This window comes from Gopherus evgoodei, chromosome 2 (genome assembly GCF_007399415.2).
Source record: "Gopherus evgoodei ecotype Sinaloan lineage chromosome 2, rGopEvg1_v1.p, whole genome shotgun sequence".
Lineage (NCBI taxonomy): Eukaryota > Metazoa > Chordata > Testudines > Testudinidae > Gopherus > Gopherus evgoodei.
Genome location: NC_044323.1, coordinates 97,824,240 through 97,852,145, shown reverse-complemented (window position 1 = coordinate 97,852,145; position 27,906 = coordinate 97,824,240). Strand labels below are relative to the sequence as shown.

The 27,906-nt window shown below is 43.6% G+C and overlaps 1 protein-coding gene across 3 annotated transcripts in view; it reads left to right on the top strand.

Annotated features, from left to right (window-relative positions):
- TPK1 (thiamin pyrophosphokinase 1) overlaps positions 1-27,906 on the top strand; it is a 539,274-nt gene that overhangs the window by 67,949 nt on the left and 443,419 nt on the right. For all 3 annotated transcript variants that reach the window (XM_030551432.1, XM_030551433.1, XM_030551431.1), the window contains exon 3: positions 19,612-19,686. In XM_030551432.1, coding sequence (XP_030407292.1) covers positions 19,612-19,686 — 75 coding nt within the window. The remainder of the gene's footprint in view (positions 1-19,611; positions 19,687-27,906) is intronic.

Sequence of the window (27,906 nt, the reverse complement as noted above, 5' to 3'; positions counted from 1 at the left end):
ATAGTAGCATTATTCTCTGTGGTCCTAATATGTGCCTTAGATTGACCATGATCCTAAAAGTACCTCACAACACAGGCTTAGGCAAATGAGTGCTTGTCAGAAAGAATAAAGTGAAATCCTGGCCCCATTGAAGTAAAGGGAGTTTTACCATTGACTTCAATGGATCCAGGATTTCACCCATAATTCCTTAGGATCAAATCCTCTGTGAATGCAGAGATCACCTTCCATTTACCTATCTACTTTAATCTCAAAATATCTCAGTGCACTTCACAAATCAGTTAATTCACAACTGATAAATAGTCCCCTCTTTGATTGCATGCAGTAGCTACTGAACAGCACAGAAATATTATATCAAGGTCTAGTGCAGTAAAAGACTTTTATATCTCACTGAAACTGCAGAAGGAGCTAGGTATACGTTATGGGAAGTATTGTAATTATAACTGAAACAGGAAATTGGCTAGGACTTCAGGCCTAACACCCTGCAGCATGGCTTTGGGGGATTGTTAGTGACCAATTAGAAAGTTCACAACCTTTTTTCTTTTCTTTTCAATTTTGAAATTGCAGGCATATCTAGAGTAACATGTCTAGAGGGCTGCTGTCACTAATTTTATTAAAGTGAAGATATTTCAATATCTTGTTCAGAAGAAAGAAATAATAACTAAAAGTTGAGGCTTTATAGGAAAGAATGTAGAGAAAATTTAATTTTTCTCCCTTTCTGTCTGTCTGTCTGTGTCTGTATATTTTTATTTGGATTAAGCACTTATCCTTGGCTTTGCATTTAAAAAGTTAAAAAAATAATACAGTACGCAACAAAAATAGAACTTCTAAATGATCTAGCTTACTTGATACTACAGTTGTACAGTATCACTTTAAGGCTAATATGTGCAGTTGCTTTGTTCACTGTTACCAGCTCCTGTTTAATCTTTGTCAGCTGTATAAGTCTAGATTTACTTAACTTTTCTTAGATCCTTTTGCCAACAAGCTGTTAAATGATTAACTTTGTCAAGAGTGCAGAGAGCTCACCGTTATTACCTCAAAGATAAACATACTGAGTATTTAGCATTGTACTATAAAAGCGAATTTACAGTGTGATTCAGTGCCTTCAGGTTACTGCAGATACCCAAGTCTACATCCCTTTTTCTTGTCAAATGCAGAGAGTGTCATTACCCAGCCATCCCAGTGACTGAGAGAGAGAAAGATTTGGTCAAAAGCAGGTGGATAAAACTCACCCCAGGCGTTGTGAAAAGAGAGTAGAATTCCCAAAAACTGGCAAAAAATTTGACTTGCCCGTCCATCTCTCAGATCATCAAGATGGTTTGCAATCCTATAGTCAGCTTCTCTGCTATGTCAGGCTTGAACACAGAGGTGAAAGTAAGCGGGTACGGGCTTGTACAGAGGACTGGTAAGAAAAGGAGACTGACTGAGGGAGGGAGAGAGAAGCCTACTCCCTGCGTAAGAATAGTTTAAACTCAGCTATTGCCTGATGGTTAAGCCCCCAGGGCTAGGTTTCTGGCATCCTTGTTAATTTCACTCACAGTAGCCGGGGGGAGAGGGTGTATTTGACCATGGCAGGGGCAGTCCTTTTCTGCCCTGGGGATGAGGGGATCTCTCCAGTACTAATATACACAACAAATACAAGCATTTGGCTGCACAGCTTAAATCCAGAGCTAATAAAAGCAGGTGGAAGGGGAAAACTCACTGACACATTGGTTTCTCGTCTCCTCCCTCCCCCTCCTCCAGCCAGGCTGCAGACAAGGCTCTGCATTCCTCTCCCCCCCCTCACCTCCCAGCAGGGGTTTTCCTCTAGGCTCTAGCTTGCAGTAGGGAGACTGGCTGAGATACCTGCTGCTGCTGCCTGCAAAAGAACAGTTTAAACTCAGCTGTTCCCTGTGCAGTTCAGTGCCCAGAGTTAGAATCGCTTTCTGGCATCCTTGTTAATTTCACTCCCAGTTGTTGTTGTGTGTGTGTGACCATGGCAGGGGCAGTTCTTTTCTGCCCCTGGGATGAGGGGATCTCCTAAACACAATCAAAATCAGGAGCCATTTCCAAGTTCAAATCTATCTCATTCCCTCCCCAGCAGAGGATCATGGTTGTGATGTCCAAACTGCTTGCAAATCCTCTTTGAAATGTTACTGTTTAAAAAAAACAACACAAAAAACATTAAGAACATGGTGGAAAGATGTGTCATGATGATTAGGGTTTATTTTGGGCAAAGCAATTTTGCTAAAACAACTAAAGATTCACTGGGAAAGCAAATAGCCCCCATAGACAAAACCACAAAGGGATTGGAGGGGAAAACTGAATATTCAGGGAAATTATTGTGCCTCCTTTGAAAGAAATAGTAGTTTTCATTCCAATCCACCCTCTTTATATATTGATTTAAACACTTGAAATGTCCTTAGGACATCGGATGCAATCTCAGATCTCGTTTTGTTTTGTCCTGCCTGCAGAGTGCAGAGGCTGAAATTGACAAAACTTTCTCTAAATATCTTGTATATTTCATGAAGGCTATTCCAGTTGTCCTGCATTCACCCCTGACTTCACCTCCCCCCCCCCCGGCTCCCTCCCTGGCTGGCTGGCTGGCTGTGGTTTTTGCCTTGGTTACTTACTCCCTGGCAGACCCAGTCCAGCGGCACCTGCTGGCTCTCTGCAGGCAGCAGCCCACAGGGGCCGGTTGCTGGGATCGCTGCTGGTCGGTGGCAGGCTGCAGCTGCATTGTTTGTGACACATTCATACACGTACACAAACATACAGTATGTATTACTATCCCGTGGGGAGGGCACTGGTGCCCTTTTGAGAGGTGGGAAGACAGGGGAGACAGTATTTCTGCTGCTCCAGAGGTGAAAGTAAGCCGGTCCGGTCCGATGTACTGGCAAGAGCCAGTACGCCGTGCTGGACCGCATCGACTTCATGGCAGGGACTGAAAGGGCTCTGGGCTGCCCGCAGTGGTAGGGATCTCTGAGCCCTTTAAATCTCAGCCACAGCCGGGATTCAAAGGGCTCTGGGCTGCCCGCAGCGGCGGAGAGCTCCAAACCCTTTAAATCCCGTCTGCGGCTCCGGCGGCCTGGCTGGGGCCAGGATTTAAAGGGCTCAGAGCTCCCCGCCACTGCAGGCAGCCCAGAGCCCTTTGAATCCCTGCCACGGCTAGGATTTAAAGGGCTTAGAGTTCCTCGGGGCTGCGGGCAGCCCAGAGCCCTTTTGAATCCTGGCCACGACTCTGGTGGCTGGACTGGGGCCTGAATTTAAAGGGCTTGGGGCTCCCATCAGCGGCAGGAGCTCTGGGCCCTTTAAATCCCTGCCTCAGCCCCACAAAGCTCGGCTTTCCCCCTGGCACCCGGAGCCCCAGGCACTTTAATTTGCCCCTGAGTCCCGGGGGGCTCCCAGCCACCTCTTCAGCTGGGAGACCCTGGTTGAATTAAGGCCCTGGGTCTCCCAGCCACAACTGGTGCCCCAGGGCCTTTAAATCTTGAGAGGCCTTGCCTCCCTCCAGACTCCGGCAGTACCAGTAAGTCCTGTAAGTTACTTTCACCCCTGCTTAAACAGCATTGGTTTGGGGGCCAGTCAGTTGTGGCTACTGGGTTCTCTTCTCAGTCGCACTCCAAGGTGCAAGTTAGATACCATAAACCATCTGGGAATTGTTCTCTAGCCACTGTGCCTGCCCTTCTTGAGTCCATTGTGGTCTTCCCCACTGGCAGGCTCGCAGGAGGCTACATCTCTCTCTACTGGCTGTAGACCAATTAGTTAACTCAAAGCGTGATTCCTACAATGTGTTTTAGGTGAGGATAACAATTAAAACCCTCACAGAAGTTCCAGTCAGCTCAGTGTAGCATGGCCTGGCTATTAGGTGAGACAATAGCATCTTAGTCTGGTGCATTGTGTACTACCGTGTATATACTTCCCTAGCTAAGAGTGGATCTGTTTCAAGACTCCTATCTTCTGAGCCCTCAATAGGCTGGGCCTTGGCTTCATCAGTTATTTCTTCTCCTTTCAAGCCAACAGGACTCTATTGCTGATTGAGCCAGATAAATGTGGGCCTTGTTCCTGAGAGTATTTTCTTGGCAACATGATACTGCCTCAGCTATAGAACTCCCTTTCAGATAAGGCTGAATTTCAACACCCTCAGAGTGAAATGGAAGACCCATCTCTTTGCACAGACTTCCGAAAAATATACGGTGTCCGAAGAATGACCCAGTAACACATTCCTGAAGACAAGCAATTTAGGTAATCCAAAAACCAAATCAAAGACCCTGTGTTCACAAATGGCATAAAGTGAGAAGGGTGGAGAATACAGTGCTATATGCAATATTTTGCTTACCATGATTGTTGTCCATGGCCAGGTGTGATGATGATGATGACTCCAAGAGGCGATACAGGCACTAAGCCACTTTCATTTACATCCCTAAATATGGATATAGGAACGTAGTGCTAAGCTTGTCTGAAAATAGTGGCCTATTTTTTCTTTGTTTAGTTCAATAATTCCACTTTTTTTAGGGCTTGCCAATTCAGTTTTTGCTTTTTCATACAAAGAATATCCTAATTTAAAGTTATTAGCAAAAATTCTGTATAGTTTCTCTAATGTGGCCTTGCATGAGCTTTATCTAGTGCAATAATTTTCTCCCTTGCTTTGTAATTTATTCCCTTGTTTATGTACCTAACATCCTATCCCACAGCAAAAATGATTCTTGATGCACAGTGAAGACTGGAAATTAAGTCACTTTAGCAAAACAGTTTCACATTAGCAAGTTAGAAAATATTCCAATAAGGTTTCAATCTCTACCTTTACTGTGCCCCTTGTAGTTCTCCATATCAGTGTTTTTCTTCTAAGGTGTTTCCCCTCTCTCTCCTATCATCACAGGATCTCGAAGTGCTTTAGAATACATGTGTACTGTGACAAAGTTCCTCCTCTACCTTGGTGGGTCCTGCGCTTATTGGCAGATTTGCTCACCCCAGTGATCTCCCCCATGGTCTGGATCAACTCTTCCTGTGTCTGATCAGGAGTTGGGAGGTCTGGGGGGAACCTGGGCCCGCCCTCTACTCCGGGTTCCAGCCCAGGGCCCTATGGATTTGCAGCTGTCTATAGTGCCTCTTGTAACAGCTGTGTGACAGCTACACCTCCCTGGGCTACTTCCCCAAGGCCTCCTCCAAACACCTTCTTTATCCTCACCACAGGACCTTCCTCCTGCTGTCTGATAACGCTTGTACTCCTTAGTCCTCCAGCAGCACACTCTCTCACTCTCAGCTCCTCACACACACTTCCTTTCCTTTCCTTTCCTTTCCTTTCCTTTCCTTTCCTTTCCTTTCCTTTCCTCTCCTCTCCTCTCCTCTCCTCTCCTCTGGCTCCCCCTCACCTGACTGGAGTGAGCTCCTTTTAAAACCCAGGTGCCCTGATTAGCCTGCCTTGATTGGCTGCAGGTGTTCTAATCAGCCTGTCTGCCTTAATTGGTTCTAGCAAGTTCCTGACTACTCTAGTGCAGCCCCTGCTCTGGTCACTCAGGGAACAGAAAACTACTCACCCAGTGACCAGTATATTTGCCCTCTACCAGACTCCTGCACCCCACTGGCCTGGGTCTGTCACAGTACATTAACATTAAATGACTTGGCCACTACTAATGATCTACAGACTCCCTGACCCCTATTCTAACCACTTGACTATGTTGCTTCCAGATCATGGGTTTTCCACGTGGGGGTTGCAAATGGATTTCAGGGGGTCGCTGCCACTTAGAAGGACTTTAAAGAAAAATGGTAGCATTTCAAAGAATTACTTTGTTTATGCATACAGGATGCTTGCTAGATTTCATAGAACTTGTATAAAAATCTCCTGGGCGTTTGAGAAATAAGGTGGCAAATTAGGAAGATGCTATACCTATGACAAATAGCTCCATATTTCCTTGCTGGTTGTTCCTATGCTGTATTAGGAAAGAAGGATGGTCTTAGCTTATAGGGGACTGGACTGGGACTGAATTCCTCTGTGACCTTGGGCAGTCACTTACTCTGTGCTTCACTTTCCCATCTGTAATGTAATGGTGATAACTGACACCTCACAGGGTTTTATGAAGGTAAAGTCCAGAAATGATTGTGTTACATGGTGATGAGGACCATCTAACAACCTAGATAATCAAACTTTGTTAGTTCTGTGCATCTTCACTTACTTAAACAAATTTTTTGACTGAGAGATTGGGAGATGCAGTAGCTAAAAACCAGTTCATGAGTGTTCTGCTCAGAGATTTATTTCAGTATTGGCCTGGATTGCCCATTAAAGCATTTTACTAGATGATAAAAATGATAGGGTACATGGAGGACCAGGTGGCTTAGTGGTTAGCACACCTGACCACCAACTCCTTGTCTCTCTCTGTGGGGATGGTAGAGGTGCCTGGTTCTTGATCCTAGGTCAGGAGTGTATGGGTCTCCACCCACATCTGGGCCTTTCCCTTTAGGTGGGGTGTAGTAGGGAGACCTGGAATTCCCTCCACTGGATCGCTGCCCAAGGCCTTGTGGCAAGTAAAACTGACAGGGTCCTCACTGCAGAGAATCTGAGTCCACCACTTTGGGCTACTTCTTACGTAAATACTTAAAATATCTAGATATCTAGGAAGAGAAAGGATGGTCTTGTGGTTAAAAGGAGTTGCATGCTCCCTGGGAAACTGGATTCTAGCCTTGCTTGTACCACAGAGTTCCTGTACGATACTGGGCGAGTCACTGAAATCAAACTTTTCCAGGTGGCCACTGTGTGTTCTTCATTTTCTCAGTACCCAAATTTAGACACCAAGGGTCTGACATGCAGAAATGCTGAGCACTCAGAACTGTAGTCAATAGAAGCTCTACTCTGGACACACAAAGTACTATGAAATACTAAATGCTCTGGAAGAATCCAGCCCTAAGTGTCTCAAATTGGGCACCCAAACATAGTTGACAGGATTTCTTTTTAGGTGTTTTGCCGTTAACTCGAGCAGGAGTGAACCCAAAATATAAATGAGCATGGCCGTGTTAGTGGATTCTTACGAGGAATTAGTTTTTGATTTGTTTTGAATTCTTCCACATATATTTTACTGCTAAGCTCTTGAGAGAATGCCACTTCCCTCCTTTTCATTAAGACTGATATACATGTGTCTGCACAAATCCCTGTCTTCCTATCCCTCTTGGAATTTATGTTGAGAATGAATGGCTGTAAAATACTTTTAAAAATCAATAGAATGTACATTAAAAAATTAACAGCAAAAATAAATTGAAAATACATTTTCTAACACTGTATTCATAGGAAAAGCAATTGGCTGTGCAGATTTGAATTATTAATTTTAAAAAGTCTGAGAACATATTTGTAGGGGCTGTGATCCATTGGCATAATTTTTGCTGGTTTATTAGCGGAGTTGTCACTCTTAAGAGGAAGAGTAAACATCTCATTTGGTGACTTGGGATTCAGGCTAGTAAAATTCAACTACAGAAATAATTTATAAATAGTGGGTATAATTAACTTAACTGCAACTCAGAATTAGGGCTGACAACTACTTTGTTAGCAAGTGCACAGACACAGGGCACAGACTTTAGTGCAATTGATGCTATGGAAGATTTTCAGATTTAGAAATACCAGGTACTTGGGAAATCAGTTTACTATTGAATTTGTTTAAATATTAAATAGTAGAATATTGGCTAATTTTGTATTTATGTGTCCCATATTCTTTTTATCACTCCTTATAACACTCCAGAGTGTTAGTTCTTAAAGCAGATAAGGTACAGACTATTAGACATAAGTAGCTTCAAATTATAGAGCAGAAGACTGAGCATCAGTTGTGTTACGTTGTATGTTAGAAGTGTCTCTCTGTTGACTTTCATATAAAATGAGTTTCTACCTGAAAAGTGACTCTCAAAATGGCATTGCAAGGTTCCATATCTGCTGTATCTCAGTAACTTACAATGCTTATTTTTCAGGTAACATTTTTCTTCTTCCAGCTGTGAGCCCTGTAACTGCAGATCTGAGGGTCAAGCTGGGTTCTTGGGTCTAAATTCACCAGTAGTAATTGATCTGGAATCAGAGGTTTTGTTCCTCTGCAGTCTCCTGGGCATGAGAAAGCAGAATTTGGTCCTGGACTGACAATTCAGTTGATGTGGTGTGTGTGTGTGTGTGTGCGTGTGTGTGTGTGTGTGTAGATATAGATATATAGATAGGGGGCAGGGTGAGGAACTGTTAAAGTGGAGTGCAGAGTCATAGAAAGAAACTTATCAATACTCTGGGCTAGGTTTTAATCTTGTAATGATCTGTTTGATCTGATGTGAGTGAGCCGGAAATAGCGCTTTTAGAAACTAGCATGGCACTACAGAAAAAGAAATTACATTTCTGACTTTTAAAAATCTTGGTTCAGATGCTCAGTTGGTGCAAATTGGCATAGCTCCAGTGGAACTGCATTGATTTACACCATCTTAGAATCCACACTCTTATGCTGTGAGATAATCTCCTAAATGCCCTTGTGGCGGGGGTAGACACCCACTCCTGCCCTGAGGGGCTTAAAGCCACCCCTGGGAGAGGCCTGAGAGAAAAGCTGGGCTGATTGGGAGGCAGCCTCAGCTGGAGGACATGCCCCAAACAGACCCAGCTGGCCCTATAAAGGTCAGGACAGCCAGGGGTTCAGAAGGCTCTCTCTGGTCTGAGAGGGAGCAGGGCCTGGCTGCCTAGCAGAAAACATACTAGGAGTGAGGCTGGGCTGGGGAAAGGCCAGAGGAGCTCCTGGCTGGCAACTCCCCCGGCTGCAAGGCCTGATTTAAGGCCTAAAAGGGTACTGGGTGGTAGAGGAAGGCAGCAGGTCCGAACCCCTCTTGCCTGTGATAAGTGGCTTACACTGCACTCAGCCCCAGAGAGTGGGGCTAGATGGTGACTGGCAGTAGCCCAGACTGAGACGAGGTGGGGTTAGTGGGTGGGGGTTCCCCTGGGTAGGGGAGATCCAGAACCTAAGAGTGTGGGGGTACTGTCAGGGGGGCAGCAACCCAGAGAAAGAGGCACCAGGGTCCGGGAGGGACACGAGGGCCCAGTGGTAGCGGATCACTGGCTGACAGAGGGTGCTCTAGAGGGCTGGTGAGCTAATTCCCAAGGACAACCAGCAGGAGGCACCGCCGGGTGAGTCCACACCCTTACAGCCCTTCACATACTAGAAGTGTGAAGTGTTTGTTCTCTTTCCTTCATTCTTACAAGGCAAAATGAGCATACCTTGCATCTTCATTTGATTAATGTAAAATGCATTTTTTTAGAATAAAGTCTGGAGCTATATAAAAGAAGACCAGCTATGTCTGTAATCAAAAGGCTGAGGGGTGTCAAGAAAGAGCCTAAATTAGCTAAGAGTAATGAAGAAATTGACCTAGTGAGGAAGTATGAGATCATAATTAGTGGTCTGAATGATCTTTCTTTCTGCAAGTTAAAGGCATTCATACCCTGGTGCTGGGGAGTTTGTAAGGTCGTGGGCCAAATTTTTCTCATTTGCACTTATGTGAAGCCTGAATAACTGAGGTGATACCTATGAAGTAATTCTAGCTTTGCACTAGTGTGAATAAGAACAGAACTGAGATCATTAGCCAAAAATTTGGGCTCTGATAAAATGGTAGAACGTTATTCTGCCACCAACTATATTTTTAATCTCAGGAATGATGACATATAAACTTTTTTTCCCTAAGCCTTCATTAAAAACAGCTTGTCAGAATTCCTGGAATTGAAAAGCCAGGTTTTATTTGATGATGTATCCCATGCTTTCACTAAGTCACTCATATTGAGTAGATGTTTTTGAGTCATTCTGTGTTAGTGGAATTCTCATTCCTGAACAGAAGAAAAATTCCTGTTCTAACATTTTTAAGATTAGTAGTACCTAGAACTGTGCAGGAACCAGGATTTCTATTCTGTGAAAATATTTGAAATTTTCTGCAAAATGGAATTTAAAAAAATGTTTTCAGTTGATTGGAAAATCCTATTTCAATAACATTCCATTTTGACTTTTAAAAAATAAAATTTCAAAGTGAATTTTTTTGACCAGCTCTAGTAATACTCTTTCCACTTCCAGGATACAAGTTTGCATGAGCATTCTTTTGTGATTATCTGCTGGATCTATAAAGCACTGTGTTCTTAGCCATCCCAATGTTGTTGTTGTTATAGATTCCCACTGCAAATGAATTCTTTGCAATAGAATCACAGGCTATAGTGGAAATTCTGATACAATAGTGGAGACATCACCCATCACAGGAAAAAAACACATTCCAGGAAGTCATTCAACTCTTTGTTTTAGGCCTGGCATACACTACCAATTTTTTTCGCCAAAAGGCAACTTTTGGCGATGAAACAGCAGAGGGTACACGCTACAAAGCCACTTTTTGTGCCGAAACTTCTCAGTTGCACCGCTGTAATAAAACCACCCCGACGAGAGTCATAAGGCTTTTTGCACCGTAGTGCCAGTGTCGACACTGGGATTGACTTTAGCGCTATTATTGGCCCCTGGACAGTGTCCCACAATGCCCATCCTGACCACACTGGTCAGCAGTTTCAACTCTGCTGCCCTGACACCAGGTAAACAACCTTTCGCCCCTTCTCCTTTAAAGTCCCAGGAATTTTAGAAGTCCCATTCCTGTTTGTTTGGTGTGCAGAGCTCATGTCACATCTTCCTAGCTGACTGTGGCGGCTCAATGCAGCAAACAATCTCCTGCTTGGATCACTGCAGAGTTACTGGATCTGATAAGTATTTGGAGAGAGGAAACTGTCCGGTCCCAGCTGTTTTCCAGCCATAGGAATTTCAATACCTGTGGCTAGATTGTGTGGAGCTTTCATGAAAAGGGATATGACCGGGACATGCTGCAGTGCAGAGCAAAGGTGAAGGAGCTGAGGAATGTGTACCAGAATGCAAGGGAGGCAAACTGTTGCTCCAGTGCTGTGCCCCAGACCTGCCATTTTTATAAGGAATTGGACGCTATCTTAGGTGGCGACCCCACCTCCACTGCAAAGAGCACCATTGATATTTTGGCCGGTCTAGAGCTAGTGGAAAGTGGACGTAACCCAGAGGAGGAAGTAATTGATGAAGAGATTGAGGCTGAAGATGTGGAGTCCTGTGATGCATCCAGTCAGGAACTGTTCTCCACTCCAGAGGTGTCTAGCCAGGTTCTGCAGTCACTCTCTGGTGAGCCAGAAGCACGAGAGGAGACTCCTGGCAAGTGGTTTTGCTTTGTGAAGTTCTGAAGCAGGCTGGGGGCAGAGAAATGTAGAAGGCTGGCTTTGTTTCTGTGTGCTGGGCGTTTTCCTGCACAGCTAGGCAGTATGATGGAATGGGGAGTTGATGCACTCTGAGATTTCACGGGAATCCTCCAGAGAGGTCTCTAGGAAAGTGTCCTGCAGGTACTCAGCAGTTCTCTGCCGGAAGGTCCTTGGCAGAGCTGCTTTGTTCCTTCCCCCACTGAGAGACAGTTTCTCGTGCCACTCTGAAATTACTTGGGTAGGGACCAAAGGTGCACACAGGTGAGCAACATAGGGATTAGGGCGGAAGCCGCAAGCATGTAGCAGATGTACCCTTGCTTCCCTGCTTACCTTCAGGAGTGAGATATCTTCCATAGTGACTGACACCTGTGGAAAACAGTGGGAAAGTTTCGAGTGTTGCTCCCATAAGTGCCTGCAACCTTTTCAGATTGCTTTTCTGCGATACACAAGACCTCTGTCCCTGGGTTCACTCACCAATCTTGTGGTCTTCTGCCTCATGTATACTTGCCTAGGGTCACCGAGAAAGTGATCGGTATGTTACCAACAGTGTTACTGTTTCAATGCTCTGTGTGTAGCTGACAGCAGTGCTTCTGTTTATTGTTAATTATGCTTCTCCAGACTTGACCTTGAGAACCAATCCTCAACAGCAGTAGAGCGTTTGTGCAAGACAAGAAAACGGCTGAGATGGATGAAGGAAGATATGTTCTGGGTGGTGCTGCAGCAGTCAGAGGCAGAAAACACTAAACACAAGAAGTGGAGGGGAAAGACAAGAGAAGGATTCTTACACAGGGATACCACAGAGAGGCTGATTAAAGTTCTGGAGCGTCAAACCAACATACTCCAGACTCTCATAACGCTCCAAACTGAGCAGATGCAGGCCTGGCCTCCCCTTCAGCACATTCAGAACTCTGTCCCATGCACTCTCAAAACTCTCCCTGTGCATTCCTTTCTGCTTTCTGGCACTTCACGCTTTCCTCTACACTTCACCCCCACAGACAGCTTTTCAAATGAAAGCTGCACCTAAAATCAGCCCCCTAATCCCCCAGTATCTTCTCCCCCCACCAACAGTGTCTGTGTGGTGTTGTGAATTATTTGGCAATAAAAGCAAAAAAAAAAATTGAATTATAAGCACTCTGTTTCCATGCAAGGTATGATACCTCATGGCACCTGCAAATCAACAGGAGCTTTTATTAGTTCCTTACATTGAATCCTAGGCCTTAACAATCACAACTGCTTTCTAGCATACCAAATGTAATTAACCATTGCAGTCCAAAGCATTGCAACAAACATTACTGGTTTTCATCTTCAAAGTGTTGTGAAGGCATCCCTGATTTTTATTGCTACACATTGTGCCCCTCTAATAGCCCTGGTGTCTCCCTGCTCAAAATCAACAGCCAGGCATTCTGCCTCAGCAGTCCATCCCTGAATAAACCATTCGCCCTTCCCTTCAAAAATATTATACAGTGTACAATACATGGCTATTACAATGGGAATATTTTCCTCATTCAGGTTTTACCTGCCATATAGGCAATGCTAGCATGCCTTCAGTCGGCCAAATGCGCATTCAATGGTCATTCTACTCAGCCTGTTGCTGAACTGCTCCTTACTGCTGTCTAGGTTTCCCATGTATAGTTTCATGAGCCATGGCATTAAGGGGTACACCGGGTCTCCCAGGATCACTATGGGTATTTTGACTTCCACTTTAGTGATCTGGTCTGGAAAGAAAGTCCCTGCTTGCAGCTTTCTGTACAGGCCAGTATTCCGAAAGATGTGTGTGTCATGCATCTTTCCGGACCACCCCATGTTAATATCAGTGAAATGCCCATGGTGATCCACAAACACCTGCAAAACCATGGAAAAGTTCCGATTGATGTACTCAGTCACAAAGTGGTCTGGTGTCAGAATTGGAATATGTGTGTCATCTATCGCCTCTGCAGAGTTAGGAAAACCCATTTCTGCAAAGCCATCCACAATTTCGTGCACGCTGCAAAGAGTAACGGTCTTCTGCAGCAGGATGCAATTAATGGCCTTGCCCGCTTGCATTAGCACAGCCCTAACGGTCAACTTTCCCACTCCAAACTGGTTCGTTACTGACCAGTAGCAGTCTGGAGTTGCCAGCTTCCACACTGCGATTACCACGCACTTCTCCACTGAGAGGGCAACGCTCATTTGGGTGTCCTTACACCACAAGGCTGGGGCAGGCCCATCACACAGTTCCAGGAAGGTGGCTTTCTGCATCCGAAAGTTCTGCAGCCACTGCTCATCATCCCAAACTTGCATAATTATGTGATCCCACCACTCTGTGCTAGCTCCTCCGTGAATGCCAAAAGCAATTTAATGTTGCTGCTTTCCATGTTGGATACCGCGTCAGGCAACTATAACTGCTGTTGCCTTTGTAAGTTCAAGAATAGCTCCACCGCCACTCGTGATGTGCTAGCGTGAGCTAGCGGAGTAGTGGAGAGCAGTGTGGGATCCATTCCTGCAGATAGATGTGGTGGGGTAAGCAGAAAACATGACATGTCTGACAAAGTGGGTATTTACCCATGAAATGACAGTACCTGAAGACTAAAGCCCTCTATTTATCCTCACAAAGCATGTACTACCTTCACTGTAAGCTACATTGTCCCACCAGAATAAAGCTTGTTTTTTAGCCAGGTCTCATAGCTCTTCTGTCATTACAGTTGAATAAGAACATAAGAATGGCCATACTGGCTCAGATCAAAGGTCCATCTAGCCCAATACCCTGTCTTCTGACAGTAGACAATGCAAGGTGCTTCCGTGGGAATTAACAGAACAGGTAATCATCAAGTGATCCATCCCCTGCCGCCCAGTCCCAGCTTCTGGCAAACAGAGGCTAGAAACACTATCCCCATCCATCCTGGCTAATAGTCCCTGATGGAGCAATTCTCCATGAATTCATCTAGTTCTTTTTAAAATCCTGTTAGTGTCTTGGGCTTCACAACATCCTCTGGCAAGGAGTTCCACCATTTGACTGTGTGTCATGTGAAGAAATACTTCCTTTTGTTTGTTTTAAACCTGCTGCATATTAATTTCATTCGATGACCCCTAGTTCTAGTGTTATAGAAGGAATAAATAACACTTCCTTATTTACTTTTTCCAACCAGTCATGATTTTATAGCCTATATCATATCCAACCTTAGTCGTCTCTTTTCCAATCTGAAATGTCCCAGTCTTATTAATTTCTCCTCATATAGAAGCTGTTCCATAACCCTAATAATTTTATTGCCCTTTTCTTTACCTTTTCCAATTCCAATATATATTTTTTTAAGATAGGGTGACCACATCTGCATACACTATTCAAGATGTAGGCATACTATAGATTTATATAGAGGTAATAATGATATTTTCTGTCTTCTTATCTATCTGTTCCTAATTATTCCCAACATTATGGTAGCTTTTTTGACTGCTGCTGCACATGGAGTGGATGTTTTCAGAGAACTATCCACAATCACTTCAAGGTCTCTTTCTTGAGTGGTAATGGTTAATTTATACTCCCATCATTTTGTATGTATAGTTGGGATTATGTTTTACAATGTGAATTACTGTGCATTTATGAACAATGAATTTCATCTGCCGTTTTGTTGCCTAGTCACCCAGGTTTCTGAGATCCTTTTGTAAGTCTTCACAAATTGCTTTGGACTTAACTGTCTTGAGTAGTTTTGTATCATCTGCAAATTTTGCCACCTCATTGTTTACCCTTTTTTCCAGATCATTTATGACTTTATTTGTGCTTGATTTTTGAATAGGTTAAACATTACTGTCCCAGTACAGAGCCCTGGGAGACACTGCTTATTTACCTCTTTTCATTCTGAAAACTGATCATTTATGCTTACCCTATGTTTCCTATCTTTTAACCAGTTACTGATCCATGAGAGGACCTTCCCTTATCCCATGACAGCATATTTTATTTAAGAGTCTTTGATGAAGGGTGCAGAAATCAGCCTAGATTTGGACTGCCATCTATTTTCTATCTATCTTGGTATTTATATGGTCCAGATCCCTGAAATATCCTTTACAGGGGAGGAGGAAATATTTTCATTTTTGTATATCTTATTTCCTTTTACTTTGCAACTTTCTGTTTAGACTCATGCAGTATTTTCTAGAAGGTAAAATTTCCTCTTTTCATGGAAATGAGCATCTCTTCTCCTTTTTCCTCTCCTCTTCCCCTTTTAGAATACCACTCATCAGATCACTGGGAATGGTAAAGAAATGGTGGTTCTTTAGGCAAGCAATGAAATGTAAATATTATTGGTTGACAGGAGACCCTTTGTATAGTTGAAGTTGCTCAGCCTTTGGATTCATACTTCAGTAGCACCCAAAGGCATGGCAGTATCTTAGCACAACACATGCCCTATTTTGTCTTATTGCTTACATCATTCCGCTAAGAACAAGCGTAGTACTTGTCTTCCCCAAAGGCCTTTTTATTTGATGTAATAAAAACTTCTTCTAGCCTCAAAACACACAGAAAAGAAACTCATAGTATGTAAGGTAACTTAAGATATTTTTCTGATACCCAGGGGAAATAAGGAAGGGGTATATGTTATGTTAGATCTCAGACAAAGCTGATATTTAAAAATATATGTGCTGATTTTGTGAGAGCCAGATAGCCTGCAGACTGGTGTATAGCAAGGGACAATCTATTAAAAAAAAGTATAATGATATTATAAATATTTATGGTGCACCTAGGTGAGTGTCAGATAATAGGGACAGGCCAGAAAGGCTGTTATAATAGTAAATTTGTGTGTCTCAAAGACATTGGAATTCTTTTGAAAGAATTAAATAATGCATAAAGGGAAAATATTAGATATAATTTATATAGAGATTCAGAAGTTGATTAAGTCATTTACAAGCAGCTACTAAGAAAACTCAGAGGAGGAGTAATATTGGGTAAGTGTTAGAAAGCAAAGAGGACAGATATGTGACCAATTTTCAGAACTGAAAGGGTTTAATAGTTAAGTGGGAGTATGCCGGGGTAAATACGAGTATTGCTGTTTAACATACTTATTTGCAATCTAGAAAAGAGAGTGAACAGAAGTCATACTTTGTTGTTGACATAAAAATTATCAGGACTTATTCAAGACTAAGGATTGAAAGTTCCTTTAGGAAGACCTAACAAAACAGTGTGAGCCAAATGATCAGTTCTGCCTGAACTCTGTCCTCACATTTATACCTGTAGTTTTATGGGTATAACTGACTGTGACACATTTGTGCACCTATAATAATTTGTGCCCATAAACTATGCCCATAAATATTGAGGACAGTGTTTGAAAATGATGTGTATTGTCACAGAAAAGTGGATAAGGATCTATAAGCAGCAAATAAGAAAACATGGATATGATTGGATATTAACAAACAAACATGTAGTTGGTTAAATAGATGGAGGTTTTTTAAAAATCAGAAGGTAAAACCAAAATTAGGAATCAAACGTGAAATCCCACAGGATCAGTTTCCTGAGATTATGAAGGGACTGGCATTGTTGGATTTTGATCCTTTTCTTTTTTGTGTATGCCATAAGGACCAAAATAAAGTGAGCATCTTATATTTTAAGCTTTATGTTGTATGCAAGTATTTATTTTTTTACTCCTCATGCTACAGATGGCTTGATTTGTAAAGTCTGCAATAATAAAGTCTATAAGAAAAGTACATAATAAAAGAGAATTGCACTAAAACTGTAAGAAGCCACGTGAGGGACCAACTCTCTCCCTGTGCACCTCAGCAGCAATTGAGATCAATACGTGTCCTCTCAGGAGAGAGCTCCATATCAGGGGATTGCCGGCAAGTTATTTTCCCTGCTGGACCCTTGACTATGTAATTTTCTTCCCCTGTTAGTCCAGCCCAGCCCAGGTTGGTTAACCTTCAGTTCGTGCTAATTCCGTTTTTGAGTAATGGTTTCTCTGTGGTCTTCAAATTTATCAGAAATCTCCATTTTTATTAATAGTCATTTTTAGTCAAGATTCCCAGTGAGTGTAAATTGTTGTAGCTCCAGTTTACACTTCACTGTCAATTTATGCCTGCTGAGGATCTGGCCCTTTTTGGTTAGTTGTATATCAGAACAGGGAGCACTGCTACAATGTTAATGTTTGTGCTTGCTTTGGTGGCACAAATATTAACATTTAGTAATTTTTCACTTGCTGTGGTTTAAAGCAGTGGTGGGCAACCTGTGGCCCTTGGTCCGCATGCGGCTCATCAGAGTAATCTGATTGCGGGCCACAAAATGTTTTGCTGACATTGGTCATCCACAGGCACGGCCCCCCACAGCTCCCAGTGGCCGTGGTTCACCATTCCAGCTGTGTTGTTCCTATCTGTCTCTGTCAGTTCAAGTACACGGTAAAGACACGTTCAAACTCAGGATGGAAGACAGTTCTACACCCACCTCTCATTTATTTACTGTGGTCTCCTCAACTCTTCTCTTCCCTTACCATACATATTTGGTGTTAGCTTCTACCCTACTGCAGATTATAGAGCTAATGGGAAGAAGAGTAGAGTGACATCAACAAAGTGCTGAAATGGGGAGCAGTCCTCATCATGCTCAGCAGTTTAGGTTCTGCATAACACCACCCATCAGAAAGTACTGTGATGAGGTAAAGGCCAAGACTGTAATGACACCCAGGGTGTATGTAAGTAAGTACAAGCCTACGACCACTCAGTTCAGATGTTTGCAATAAAAGATAAGTGAGTATTGAATCTTGTGCTTTGCTGACCTCTCTTCTGATCGTCTTCTTTGTTGAGTCTAGCAAGAGCCAGGCTGCAGCTTCTCATTTATAGCAGAGCTATGGTGCTCTTATCTCAATAATGTCATCCCCATTGGTGGTGAGCATCTGATTCTTCCAGCATATCATTCCAGTGCCACATCACAGCACATAATGATACTTAGGTGAAAAGTTGTTTTATTTTTGTACATTCATGGTCTGATTTGCCCTATGGTAAGACTGATGTAGTTTTTAGTGAATTGCAGGTTGCTACCTGTCATGCACATTCATTTGTGGCTCAACTTATGCTACTCCTTGTTTTGCCAAGATTTTTATGCACATTGCAGAGATTTTCTTCACCTTTATGTTTCCTCATACTTCCACATGACTCTTTCTTCTGCCCTACTAAATGTGCTCAGAGGCACGGAAGACCTTCTAGGGATAGATCATTTCTCCTTGCAATTACATTGGCTTCACATGATCAAATAGACTTCATTAACCTGGTAGCTTAAGGAAATCAAGCTCCAGGGGAAAGTTCTATTCAAAGATAGATAATTAGGAAATGAAATAAATGCTATTCCCAGCATATGCAACCCTAATAAGGCATGGGGGTTACATTTGCTCCCTGGAGCCACAGTCTGGAATAGCAAGTATCCATTTATTTAAAAACTTTGGCATTTTGTATTTAATTTTTGTTGCTTGTGTTGGACAAAGTCTAAGGATGGTGGGGCTTATAAGCCAGTTCAGGCCATGGGAATGCAGACTAGTTACTTGCCGGGCTGCGTGTTGATGATAGTCTGTTTCCAGGAGTAAGATTTAGGCGGTGGAATCACCATGATAACAGACATATGCTAAAAAGAATATGTGTTGGTAAAATACTTATCTTGTCAAGTATGTTCCCTGTGTTTTTTTCTTCAATTGTATGCTCTTTGAGGCAGGGAACATCTCCTTGTTCTGTGTTTGTGCAGTGTCTAGCACAGTGGGGCTCTGGTCCAGACTGTAATACTAATAAATAATTAACAGTAATGCTGAATAATTTACCTGCAGTCTTTTCTGTCTCCCAGAACTCTTAGCTTGTATAACTTTTTTCACAGTGCTCCCTAAGTGTGTTAACTAACAGTTTAATGGCAAAGTTCTTCCAGCTCCGTGCAGCAAATCTTGACTGCTGTTACCCATTCTCCACACAGGTGCAGATGCGGTTGATGTCAACAGGAATACTGCACCTGAAGGGAGAACAGACAATCAGAGCCTAGATCTTCTGAGTAGATCTGAGAGGAGAACTTTACCTTGAGACAGCAACAGCCTCTGCTGTTGATAGAACACATGCACTCCCCAAATGCTAATACCATTAAATGTCAAGCACAGGCAGCAACAGCAAGACAGAGTTTTGAACAAGATTGTAGCACAGACATGGGATCCTGTTGAGGGGGCCCATTAGCAAAGAAAAACTGTTATAAATGAAAAGGACTTGCTAAAATAACTACCAAGTAAAATGTTTCTTATGAATCTCTGGCTGCCTCTATATATCTGAAATGATACCTAAGAAGAAAGGCAATTAGTGAAGTGTGCTCCAAAGTTTCTAGCCTAACATTAAATAGGAAGGGATGTTAGGGGCAAACAAAACAAAGACAATTAGGGGAGAAGTCAATTTACTTGTTAATGAGCACTATCATCTCTTTTTTTTAATAGGAAACCTGACGTTTTGCCTTTTGATTCTTAATCAGCCTTTGGACAAAGGTTACTTTCGTTCTCTGTGGAGCAAAGGTAATAATAACTTACATATATCTTCATTTGCTTATTTACTTAGCTGCTGCCTAGCTAGTCTACCCTATATCCATTGGATCTCAATGTGGCAATTTCCACTAACTAGAGTAACCACCGGGTGAGAATGTGAATCAGCAGAATATATTCCTTGTTGCTGAGTGCAGCAAATGAGCAGATTAGTCAAATTCTGCATCTCTTATGCATTTCAGTGGGAACTTCATGGACTGGGAAGGGGTGCATGTATGTGCACTTACGTAAAATAAGGCTGCAGCTTTTCAGAGGCATTCTCAGGAATGATGGTGGTTTTGCTGACAGAGTACAGTAGATCAGTGCGGCACTGATCGCTTAGGAAGTGAACGTTCCTGATAGGCCATCAGCAAAATGTGTTAGTTTTAATCAAAATCAAAGGAATCATGTACAAAGATTTATAGAAATATGGGCATTTTTTTCAGTTGGAAATGTGCAATTTATTGGGTATATTTGCTTTGTTTAGTAAATGTAGAGCTAATCGTCTCTGTCATGATTGCTGTAATGCTACTAATATTTTGTAGAGTATCAGAGGAGTTGCTGTGTTAGTCTGGATCTGTAAAAAACAACAGAGTTCTATGGTACCTTATAGACTAACAGACGTATTGGAGCATAAGCTTTCATGGGTGAATACCCACTCCGTCAGACACATGTAGTGGAAATTTCCAGAGGCAGGTATAAATATGCAGGCAAGAATCAGATCTTCACCAAGCATTATCAAAACTACGATACCCACACAAGGAAATAAGGAAACAAATCAGCAGAGCCAGATGTGTACCCAGAAGCCTCCTGCTGCAAGACAAGCCCAAGAAAGAAACCAACATAACTCCACTGTCCATCACCTACAGTCCTCAGCTAAAACCTCTCCAACGCAGCATCCGTGATCTACAACCCATCCTGGACAACAATCCCTCGCTTTCACAGGCTTTGGGTGGCAGGCCAGTCCTCGACCACAGACAACCCGCCAACCTTGAGCATATTCTCACCAGCAACCACACACCGCACCGTAGTAACTCTAACTCAGGAACCAATCCATGCAGCAAACCTCAATGCCAACTCTGTCCACATATTTACATCAGCGACGCAATCACAGTACCTAACCAGGTCATCCTCATCATCGTCAGTTCATTCACCTGCACGTGCACCAATGTAATATATGCCATCATGTGCTAGCATTGCCCCTCTGCTATGTTGCAGGGGGGCAACAGTTGGGGTTCGTTTGCCCGGTGTGCATATCCCCCATGACCACACCGGAGTGGAGAAGCAAGTTTATTTGAATCAAATAAGGCACAGAGAGAAATCAATCTCAAATCCTGCACGAATCACTATCCGTTGCCATGTCTTATATACCTTACTTGTTTACAAAGATGTACACAGGTGCTACAATTCATCATTTACAATTCATTAACTACCGGATCTTTTAATTAACTATATCCTTAACCCATACTACTGACCCCCCCCTTTGATCGATTACATCTTGTACCATAAACAAAAGAACAAAAGAAAATGATAAAAGATTACATATACTCATGCTAGCTAGCAGGCCTGAGAATGTAAACTTTTAACCCCACACCATATTGCCAGTTACTTGGGGCCTGGCCTCCCCCAACAATCCCCCCTTTGAGAATACTCAAAGGGCTTCTGTTGAGTTTTCTCATATTCATTACTTAGAACAAGGTTGAAAGGTAGGCCACCTGATGTTGGCAGCGAGACTGCCCTAAGGGTGTACATTTCTGTTGGCTGACGGAGGGCAGAAAGACAACTTTTACAGCAAGGCACTCCTATCTGCAGAACACAGCAGAAGAGCAAACCAATTGCTATCACTACTAGCAGGGAGGTAAAAATCCTTTTGAGCCACCCAAACCAATTACCAAAACCCCAAGAACCCCACCAATCATTATCACTATTTTGCGTTATATGAGTGACAATGTCACACAACTTAGCCAGTCTATTTTCAATACTTTGGCTGTGATCAGAAAGGTTAAAGCCACAGAGACCCTTAAATTCCTCACAGCCATGATTATGCCTTAGGAGGTAATCTATTGCAGCGCGATTTTGGAGTACCCCTTCTTGGACCCCTGTGAGTTCCAAGGCCAAGTCAGAGATTAAAGTGGAAGTTAGGTTAATGGACTTGGCGAGGGCACAGGCCACTTTTGCAAGCTGGAGTTCTGCATCTAAGGCCAGGCCTGGAACTCTGACCAATGAAGTCGCAAGGGCTATGGCCTGAGATTTAGACACCAGATTTACCTTAGAATCACATGTTTCGTCCAGAGGCAGGCCACGCCGAGCCCTCCGGGCTTGGGTAGGTCCAGGTGTCTCTGAAACTAGAGCATGACCAGGGACAACCCCCATGGTTAATCGTCCGAGAGAATAAGGGCCTCCTGAACTGTTAGCTGGGACATAGGTAAATGCGGTTAGTCTGCAGAGCAAAAACCACCCACGGGGAAGGTATAAGTGTGCATAAAAATAAGAAGTCAGGGTTGGGGAAACAGAACAATTCATCTCATGGTTGGTTAAATTAGTATGACCTTCCGTGCCCCTACAATAGTAAAACAGGAAGTAACATTTGAGGACACGGCCATTAGCCTAATCTGAAGACGATGCTGGTTTGTATAGGGCTTAGGACTTGAGATAGAACCAAACTGAGACAGATGCCCAGCTGTCAATTTAATATTGAAACCAGCAAGTTCAGTATATTTGTGAATTTCTTGCAAGGGCATAGCCACCCCCACAAAACAAGTAGCAAATACAGACCCTAAAGTGTAACCACTCCCTACACAAAAGTGGGAAGAATTGGAGGCTGTGACAGCTCAAAGGGCCCACCAGTTATTTTCCGGGGAGCGGAAGAATAAAGGGGCCAGCTGTCCAGAAACAGTAAACACCCATACAAGTATTAAAAACATGGCCAAATTAGAGTTATTTGCGTGTAAATAATAAGTTGAGTCCCAAATCTTCCGATGCTCCGGTCCCAGTAGGCTGAACCGTCCACTGCTCGGGGTCTGGATTCTGCAGTGGAGGTACAGCTTTTAGTCGGGAGTAGTGAATCTAGCTTTTGTGTCCCTCTACTTTAGCCGCCGTGTGGGACACCAGTAAGACGAGATAGGGTCCTTTACACTTTTCCTGGAGGGGTTCGTCCTTCCAGGTACGGACGAGGACGAAGTCACCAGGCTGTAGGGAATGGACAGGTGCATCCAAAGGGAGTGGCTGAGAGTCCCTCACGTACCTGTGAAGAGAACATTAAACAGCAGACAAAGAACACATATACTGAGACAAATGTCCGCACCCAACCTCCCATTCCCCTAGCAGGATCGGGGTACCATTCATAGGCCATGCCCTTCCAAACATAATCTCGAAGGGGCTTAAACCAGTTCTACCCTTAGGAAGAGCCCGAATGCGAAGTAAAAGCAAGGGTAGGGCATCGGGCCACTTTAAAGATGTTTCCTGACATATTTTGGCTAGGTGCCTCTTGAGTGTCTGATTAGTGTGTTCTACCACTCCACTGGCCTGTGGCCTCCAAGGGGTGTGAAGTTTCCAGTTGAGCTGGAGGATATCCGAGACATTCTGGACAATTTTTGAGGTGAAGTGTGTTCCTGGTCAGACTCCATTCATCGAGGCAGGCCAAATCTAGGAAAAATCTTTTTAACAAGTTTAAGAGCCACAGTTTTAGCAGTGTTCCTCGGTTAATACTGTGATTCTCCTTTTGATGAGCCTTGCAGTGCATTACTGCTACCTTTAAGAGGAGTTGTACGGCTTCCAAAAGCCGAAGAATCTGTAACCCGTGCTTGACCGGAGAGCCCTGAGCCGTCAGTAATCCCCTTTGTTTTCACAGACCTGCATGGGCATGCAGCACACCAAAAGCATATTTAGAGTCCGTGAAGATATTAACTCTTTTTTTCCTTTTGACAGTTCAAGTGCACGAGTTAAAGCCACTATTTCAGCTAGCTGGGCTGAGGTCCCGGGGGCGGGGGGGCAGGGTTTTTGCCTCCACAGTTTCATGGAGAGACACAACAGCATAGCCTGCCCTTCTAAGTCCATTTACAACAGTGCTACTGCCGTCTGTGTACCACTCATAGTCTGCGTTAGGGAGAGGTTGATCTTTTAAATCCTGACGGCTGGAATACTGGGCATCTATAACTTCCAAGCAGTCATGTTCTTGGCCCTATGTTTCTGGCAGCAAGGTGGCCGAGTTAAGGGAGGGGCAAGCCTGCAGGGTAACTTCGGGGTTCTCTAAGAGCTTAGCCTGATACCGGGCTACCCAAGCTTGGGTGAGCCAGAGACCCCCCTTTGTGTCCAGTAAGGCTTGTACCATATGTGGAGTGTATACTTGGACAGCCCCCCCGAAAGTCAGTTTTTCTGCTTCCTCTAACACCAGAGCTGTAGCTGCAACTGCCCGTAAGCATGCCAGCCGCCCCTTAGCAACCTGATCCAATTGTTTGGAGAAATAAGCCACTGGACGTTTCCAAGAGCCCAATAACTGTATAAGTAGTCCCAGGGCCACCCTTCTTCTTTCATGTACATACAATTGGAAGGGCTTAGAAAGATCAGGCAGATGGGCAGACGCAGGGCTGGGGCTTCCATCAATTTTCTTTTTATTAAGGTAAAGGCATTATTTGCCTCTGTTGTCCAGAAAAATGGTTCCTGATCGGTCCCTTTAACACATTCATACAGTGGCTTAGCTAGCAGTCCAAAATCTGAAATCCACATGCGGCCAAATCCTGCCATTCCCAGGAATGCTCTAAGCTGCTTGCGATTCTGGGGAGTAGATCTGCAAGCCTAGGTAACGTACTTCAGGGAGGGCAATTTGGGCTTTATTTCTTGACACGCGATACCCCCGCAGCCCGAGAAAGTTTAAAAGACTTATGGTTGCCTGGAGACATACTTCTAGTCCCACTGCTGCTATTAATAAATCATCAACGTACTGTAGGAGAAGGACTTTGTTCTCATTTTCCCATTCTTCCAAGTCCCGAGATAAAGCTTGACCGAAGAGAGTGGGGGAGTTCTTAAATCCTTGTGCCAGCACCGTCCAACACAACTGCCTTTTATTCTTGTTTGTGTCTTCCCATTTGAAGAAGAAAATTTCCTGGGACTGGGGGTCCACCAGAATCGTGAAGAAGGCATCCTTTAAATCAAGAACTGAGAAACATGAATACTGTCTCCCCACAGAGGCTAGCAGCGGGTATGGGTGTAGAGTACCTGATCTTTTGCCTCCTTAGTGGTAGGATCCTGCCATGTCTCCATTCTGCCTCTGCCCGTGCTTTAGCTAAAACCTGGTCCCGCTCCACCTCAAAGAGGAGTGTTCGTAAAAGTACCTGGCAGTCATCCCAGTCAGGTTTATGACTAACCAGACAGCCTTCAAAAACTGAGATAAATCGGGAGGGGTTGGTTGAGAATCCCCGTGCCTGCGCTTTGAAAGCCGCTAAATCCACAGGATTAAAAAGAACATGAGAGTACACCTGCATAGCGGTTGCATCCTGAGTAGCCGTAGCATTGCGAGCGATTCGGGTTTCAGTAATTAAAGGGTACAAACCTGTGGAGGGCTCAATTGGCGGAGCTGAGGGGACTTTGTCACCATACGGTGGGGGTGCTGTGGCCGAATGTGACCCTGCTCCTGCTATTACAGTAAATAATGAGTTTTAAACGTTTTCACAACTTTTTTCTAAGCCTGTTGGAATCAAATTACACTGCTTCAAAATATCTGTTCTGTTCCATAATGACATAAATATCTGACCATACATATGCTCATTCCATTTACCAGTGCGCTGACAAAATAAGAGAAGTTGGAGGATCGTATTACAATTAATCAAACCCTCCTGTGGCCACCATTCCTGATCCTCCAGCTGATATTGAGGCCAGTCTATTGTACAATATCTTTTTAGTTTACCTTTAGTTAGTGGATCCATTCCAAAGATTTTCCAATTACCCAGAATGCAACCAGAATGCATTCTAAAGGCGTGCACACTACCTTATCCTGTAACTGTCCCTGCCCCATTTCCTTACAGGGAGACCCTGGGCGTCCCCAGGTTCCTAACAGGTGACAGATTAAACCTTTTAACTTATATCCTACCTTATCCCTGAGAACGGTTCCTCACTGTCGCTCGGGACCAAAGCTTCTCCACCTTCTGGGGCGTTGCACCGTTGTGCCTCTCGGGGTCGACCGTACCAGACTTCGCCGAAACCCCCGGTGAAAGCACCGGTGCGCACTGGGCATCAGTGACTGTCACAAGCCGTCGGCCACCGGAGAGGGTCCGGGCAAGGCTAATTTTTCAGCCTCAGACCTCCTGCCTGGCTCGCCAAAGCTGTTGCAGGGGGGCAACAGTTGGGGTTCGTTTGCCCAGTGTATGTATCCCCAATGGCCACATCGGAGTGGAGAAGCAAGTTTATTTGAATCAGATAAGGCACAGGGAGAAATCAATCTCAAATCCTGCACGAATCACTATCCGTTGCCATGTCTTATATACCTTACTTGTTTACAAAGATGTTCACAGGTGCTACAATTCATCATTTACTATTCATTAACTATTGGATCTTTTAATTAACTATATCCTTAACCCATACTACTGACCTCCCCCTTAATCAATTACATCTTGTACCATAAACAAAAGAACAAAAGAAAATGATAAATGATTACATATACTTATGCTAGCTAGCAGGCCTGAGAATGTAAACTTTTAACCCCACGCCATATTGCCAGTTACTTGGGGCCTGGATTCCCCCAACAGCTATGTACATTGGCCAAACTGAACAATCCTACATAAAAGGATAATAATAAACTGGAGATATACCAATCTCCTAGAACTGGAAGGGACCTTGAAAGGTCATTGAGTCCAGCCCCCTTCCTTCACTAGCAGGACCAAGTACTGATTTTTGCCCTAGATCCCTAAGTGGCCCCCTCAAGGATTGAACTCATAACGCTGGGTTTAGCAGGCCAATGCTCAAACCACTGAGCTATTCCTCCCCCCTGGACACAAGTCAGATATTAGGAATGGCAATATACAAAAACGTGTAGGAGAACACTTCAATCTCCCTGGACACACAATAGCAGATTTAAAGGTAGCCATCCTGCAGGAAGAAAACCTTCAGGACCAGACCTCAAAGAGAAACTGCTGAACATCAGTTCATTTGCAGATTTGACACCATCAGCTCAGGATTAAACAAAGACTGTGAATTGCTAGCCAACTACAAAAGCAGTTTCTTATCTCGTGGTGTTCACGCTCAACTGCTAGAAGAGGGCCTCATCCTCCCTGATTGAACTAACCTTGTTATCTCTAGGCTGATTCTTGCCTGCATATTTATACCTGCCTCTGGAAATTTCCACTACATGCATCTGATGAAGTGGGTATTGGCTCACGAAAGCTTATGCTCCAATAAGTCTATTAGTCTAATATTTTGTAGGGATTTTTTGTTACAAGTTTTTACATGCTTTAAGCTGTTCATTCTTTCAGTGGAGAAGCTCAATCTTTCAGAAGGTTGCTAGGAATTCCTGCCTAAAATATTCTTAAAATGCTGCAGCACAGAGACAGAAACCTAATTTCTAATATTCATTCATGGAGTTACTCTTACTTGCTACGAACAGGGCTTGACTTAAAGAGATGCTGTCACTTTGAATATTTTTAATTGACCAATTTAAAAAAAGAATCTAGCTTCTGATAAAGCACTGGGGCAGGATGTAACCCAGGGGTACGCAACCTATGGCACGGGTGCCGAAGGCTGATTTCCAGTGGCACTCACAGTGCTCAGGTCTTGGCCACCAGTCTAGAGGGCTCTGCATTTTAATTTAATTTTACATGAAGCTTCTTACACATTTTAAAAACCTCATTTACTTTACATACAACAATAGTTTAATTATACATTATAGAACTTATAGAAAGAGACCTTCTAAAAATGTTAAAATGTATGACTGGCACACGAAACCTTAAATTAGAGTGAACAAATGAAGACTCAGCACACTATTTCTGAAAGGTTGCGACCCCTGGTGTAACCTGTTAACAAGTTTGGAATCCTGCAGAGAGTCAGTCTTGCTGACTCATTGTGGCTGGTGTGAATTAATAACTCTACCTTGGACATGAGGGAGGGTGAGAGAGGCTCCATGGTTGTAGGAAACTAGGGTATGAGACAGAGAAGTCTCTTCAGAAAAACCATAGGAATAGCCATGCTGAGGGAGAGGTTTATGCACCAGTTTTGGCCCCAAGCAGT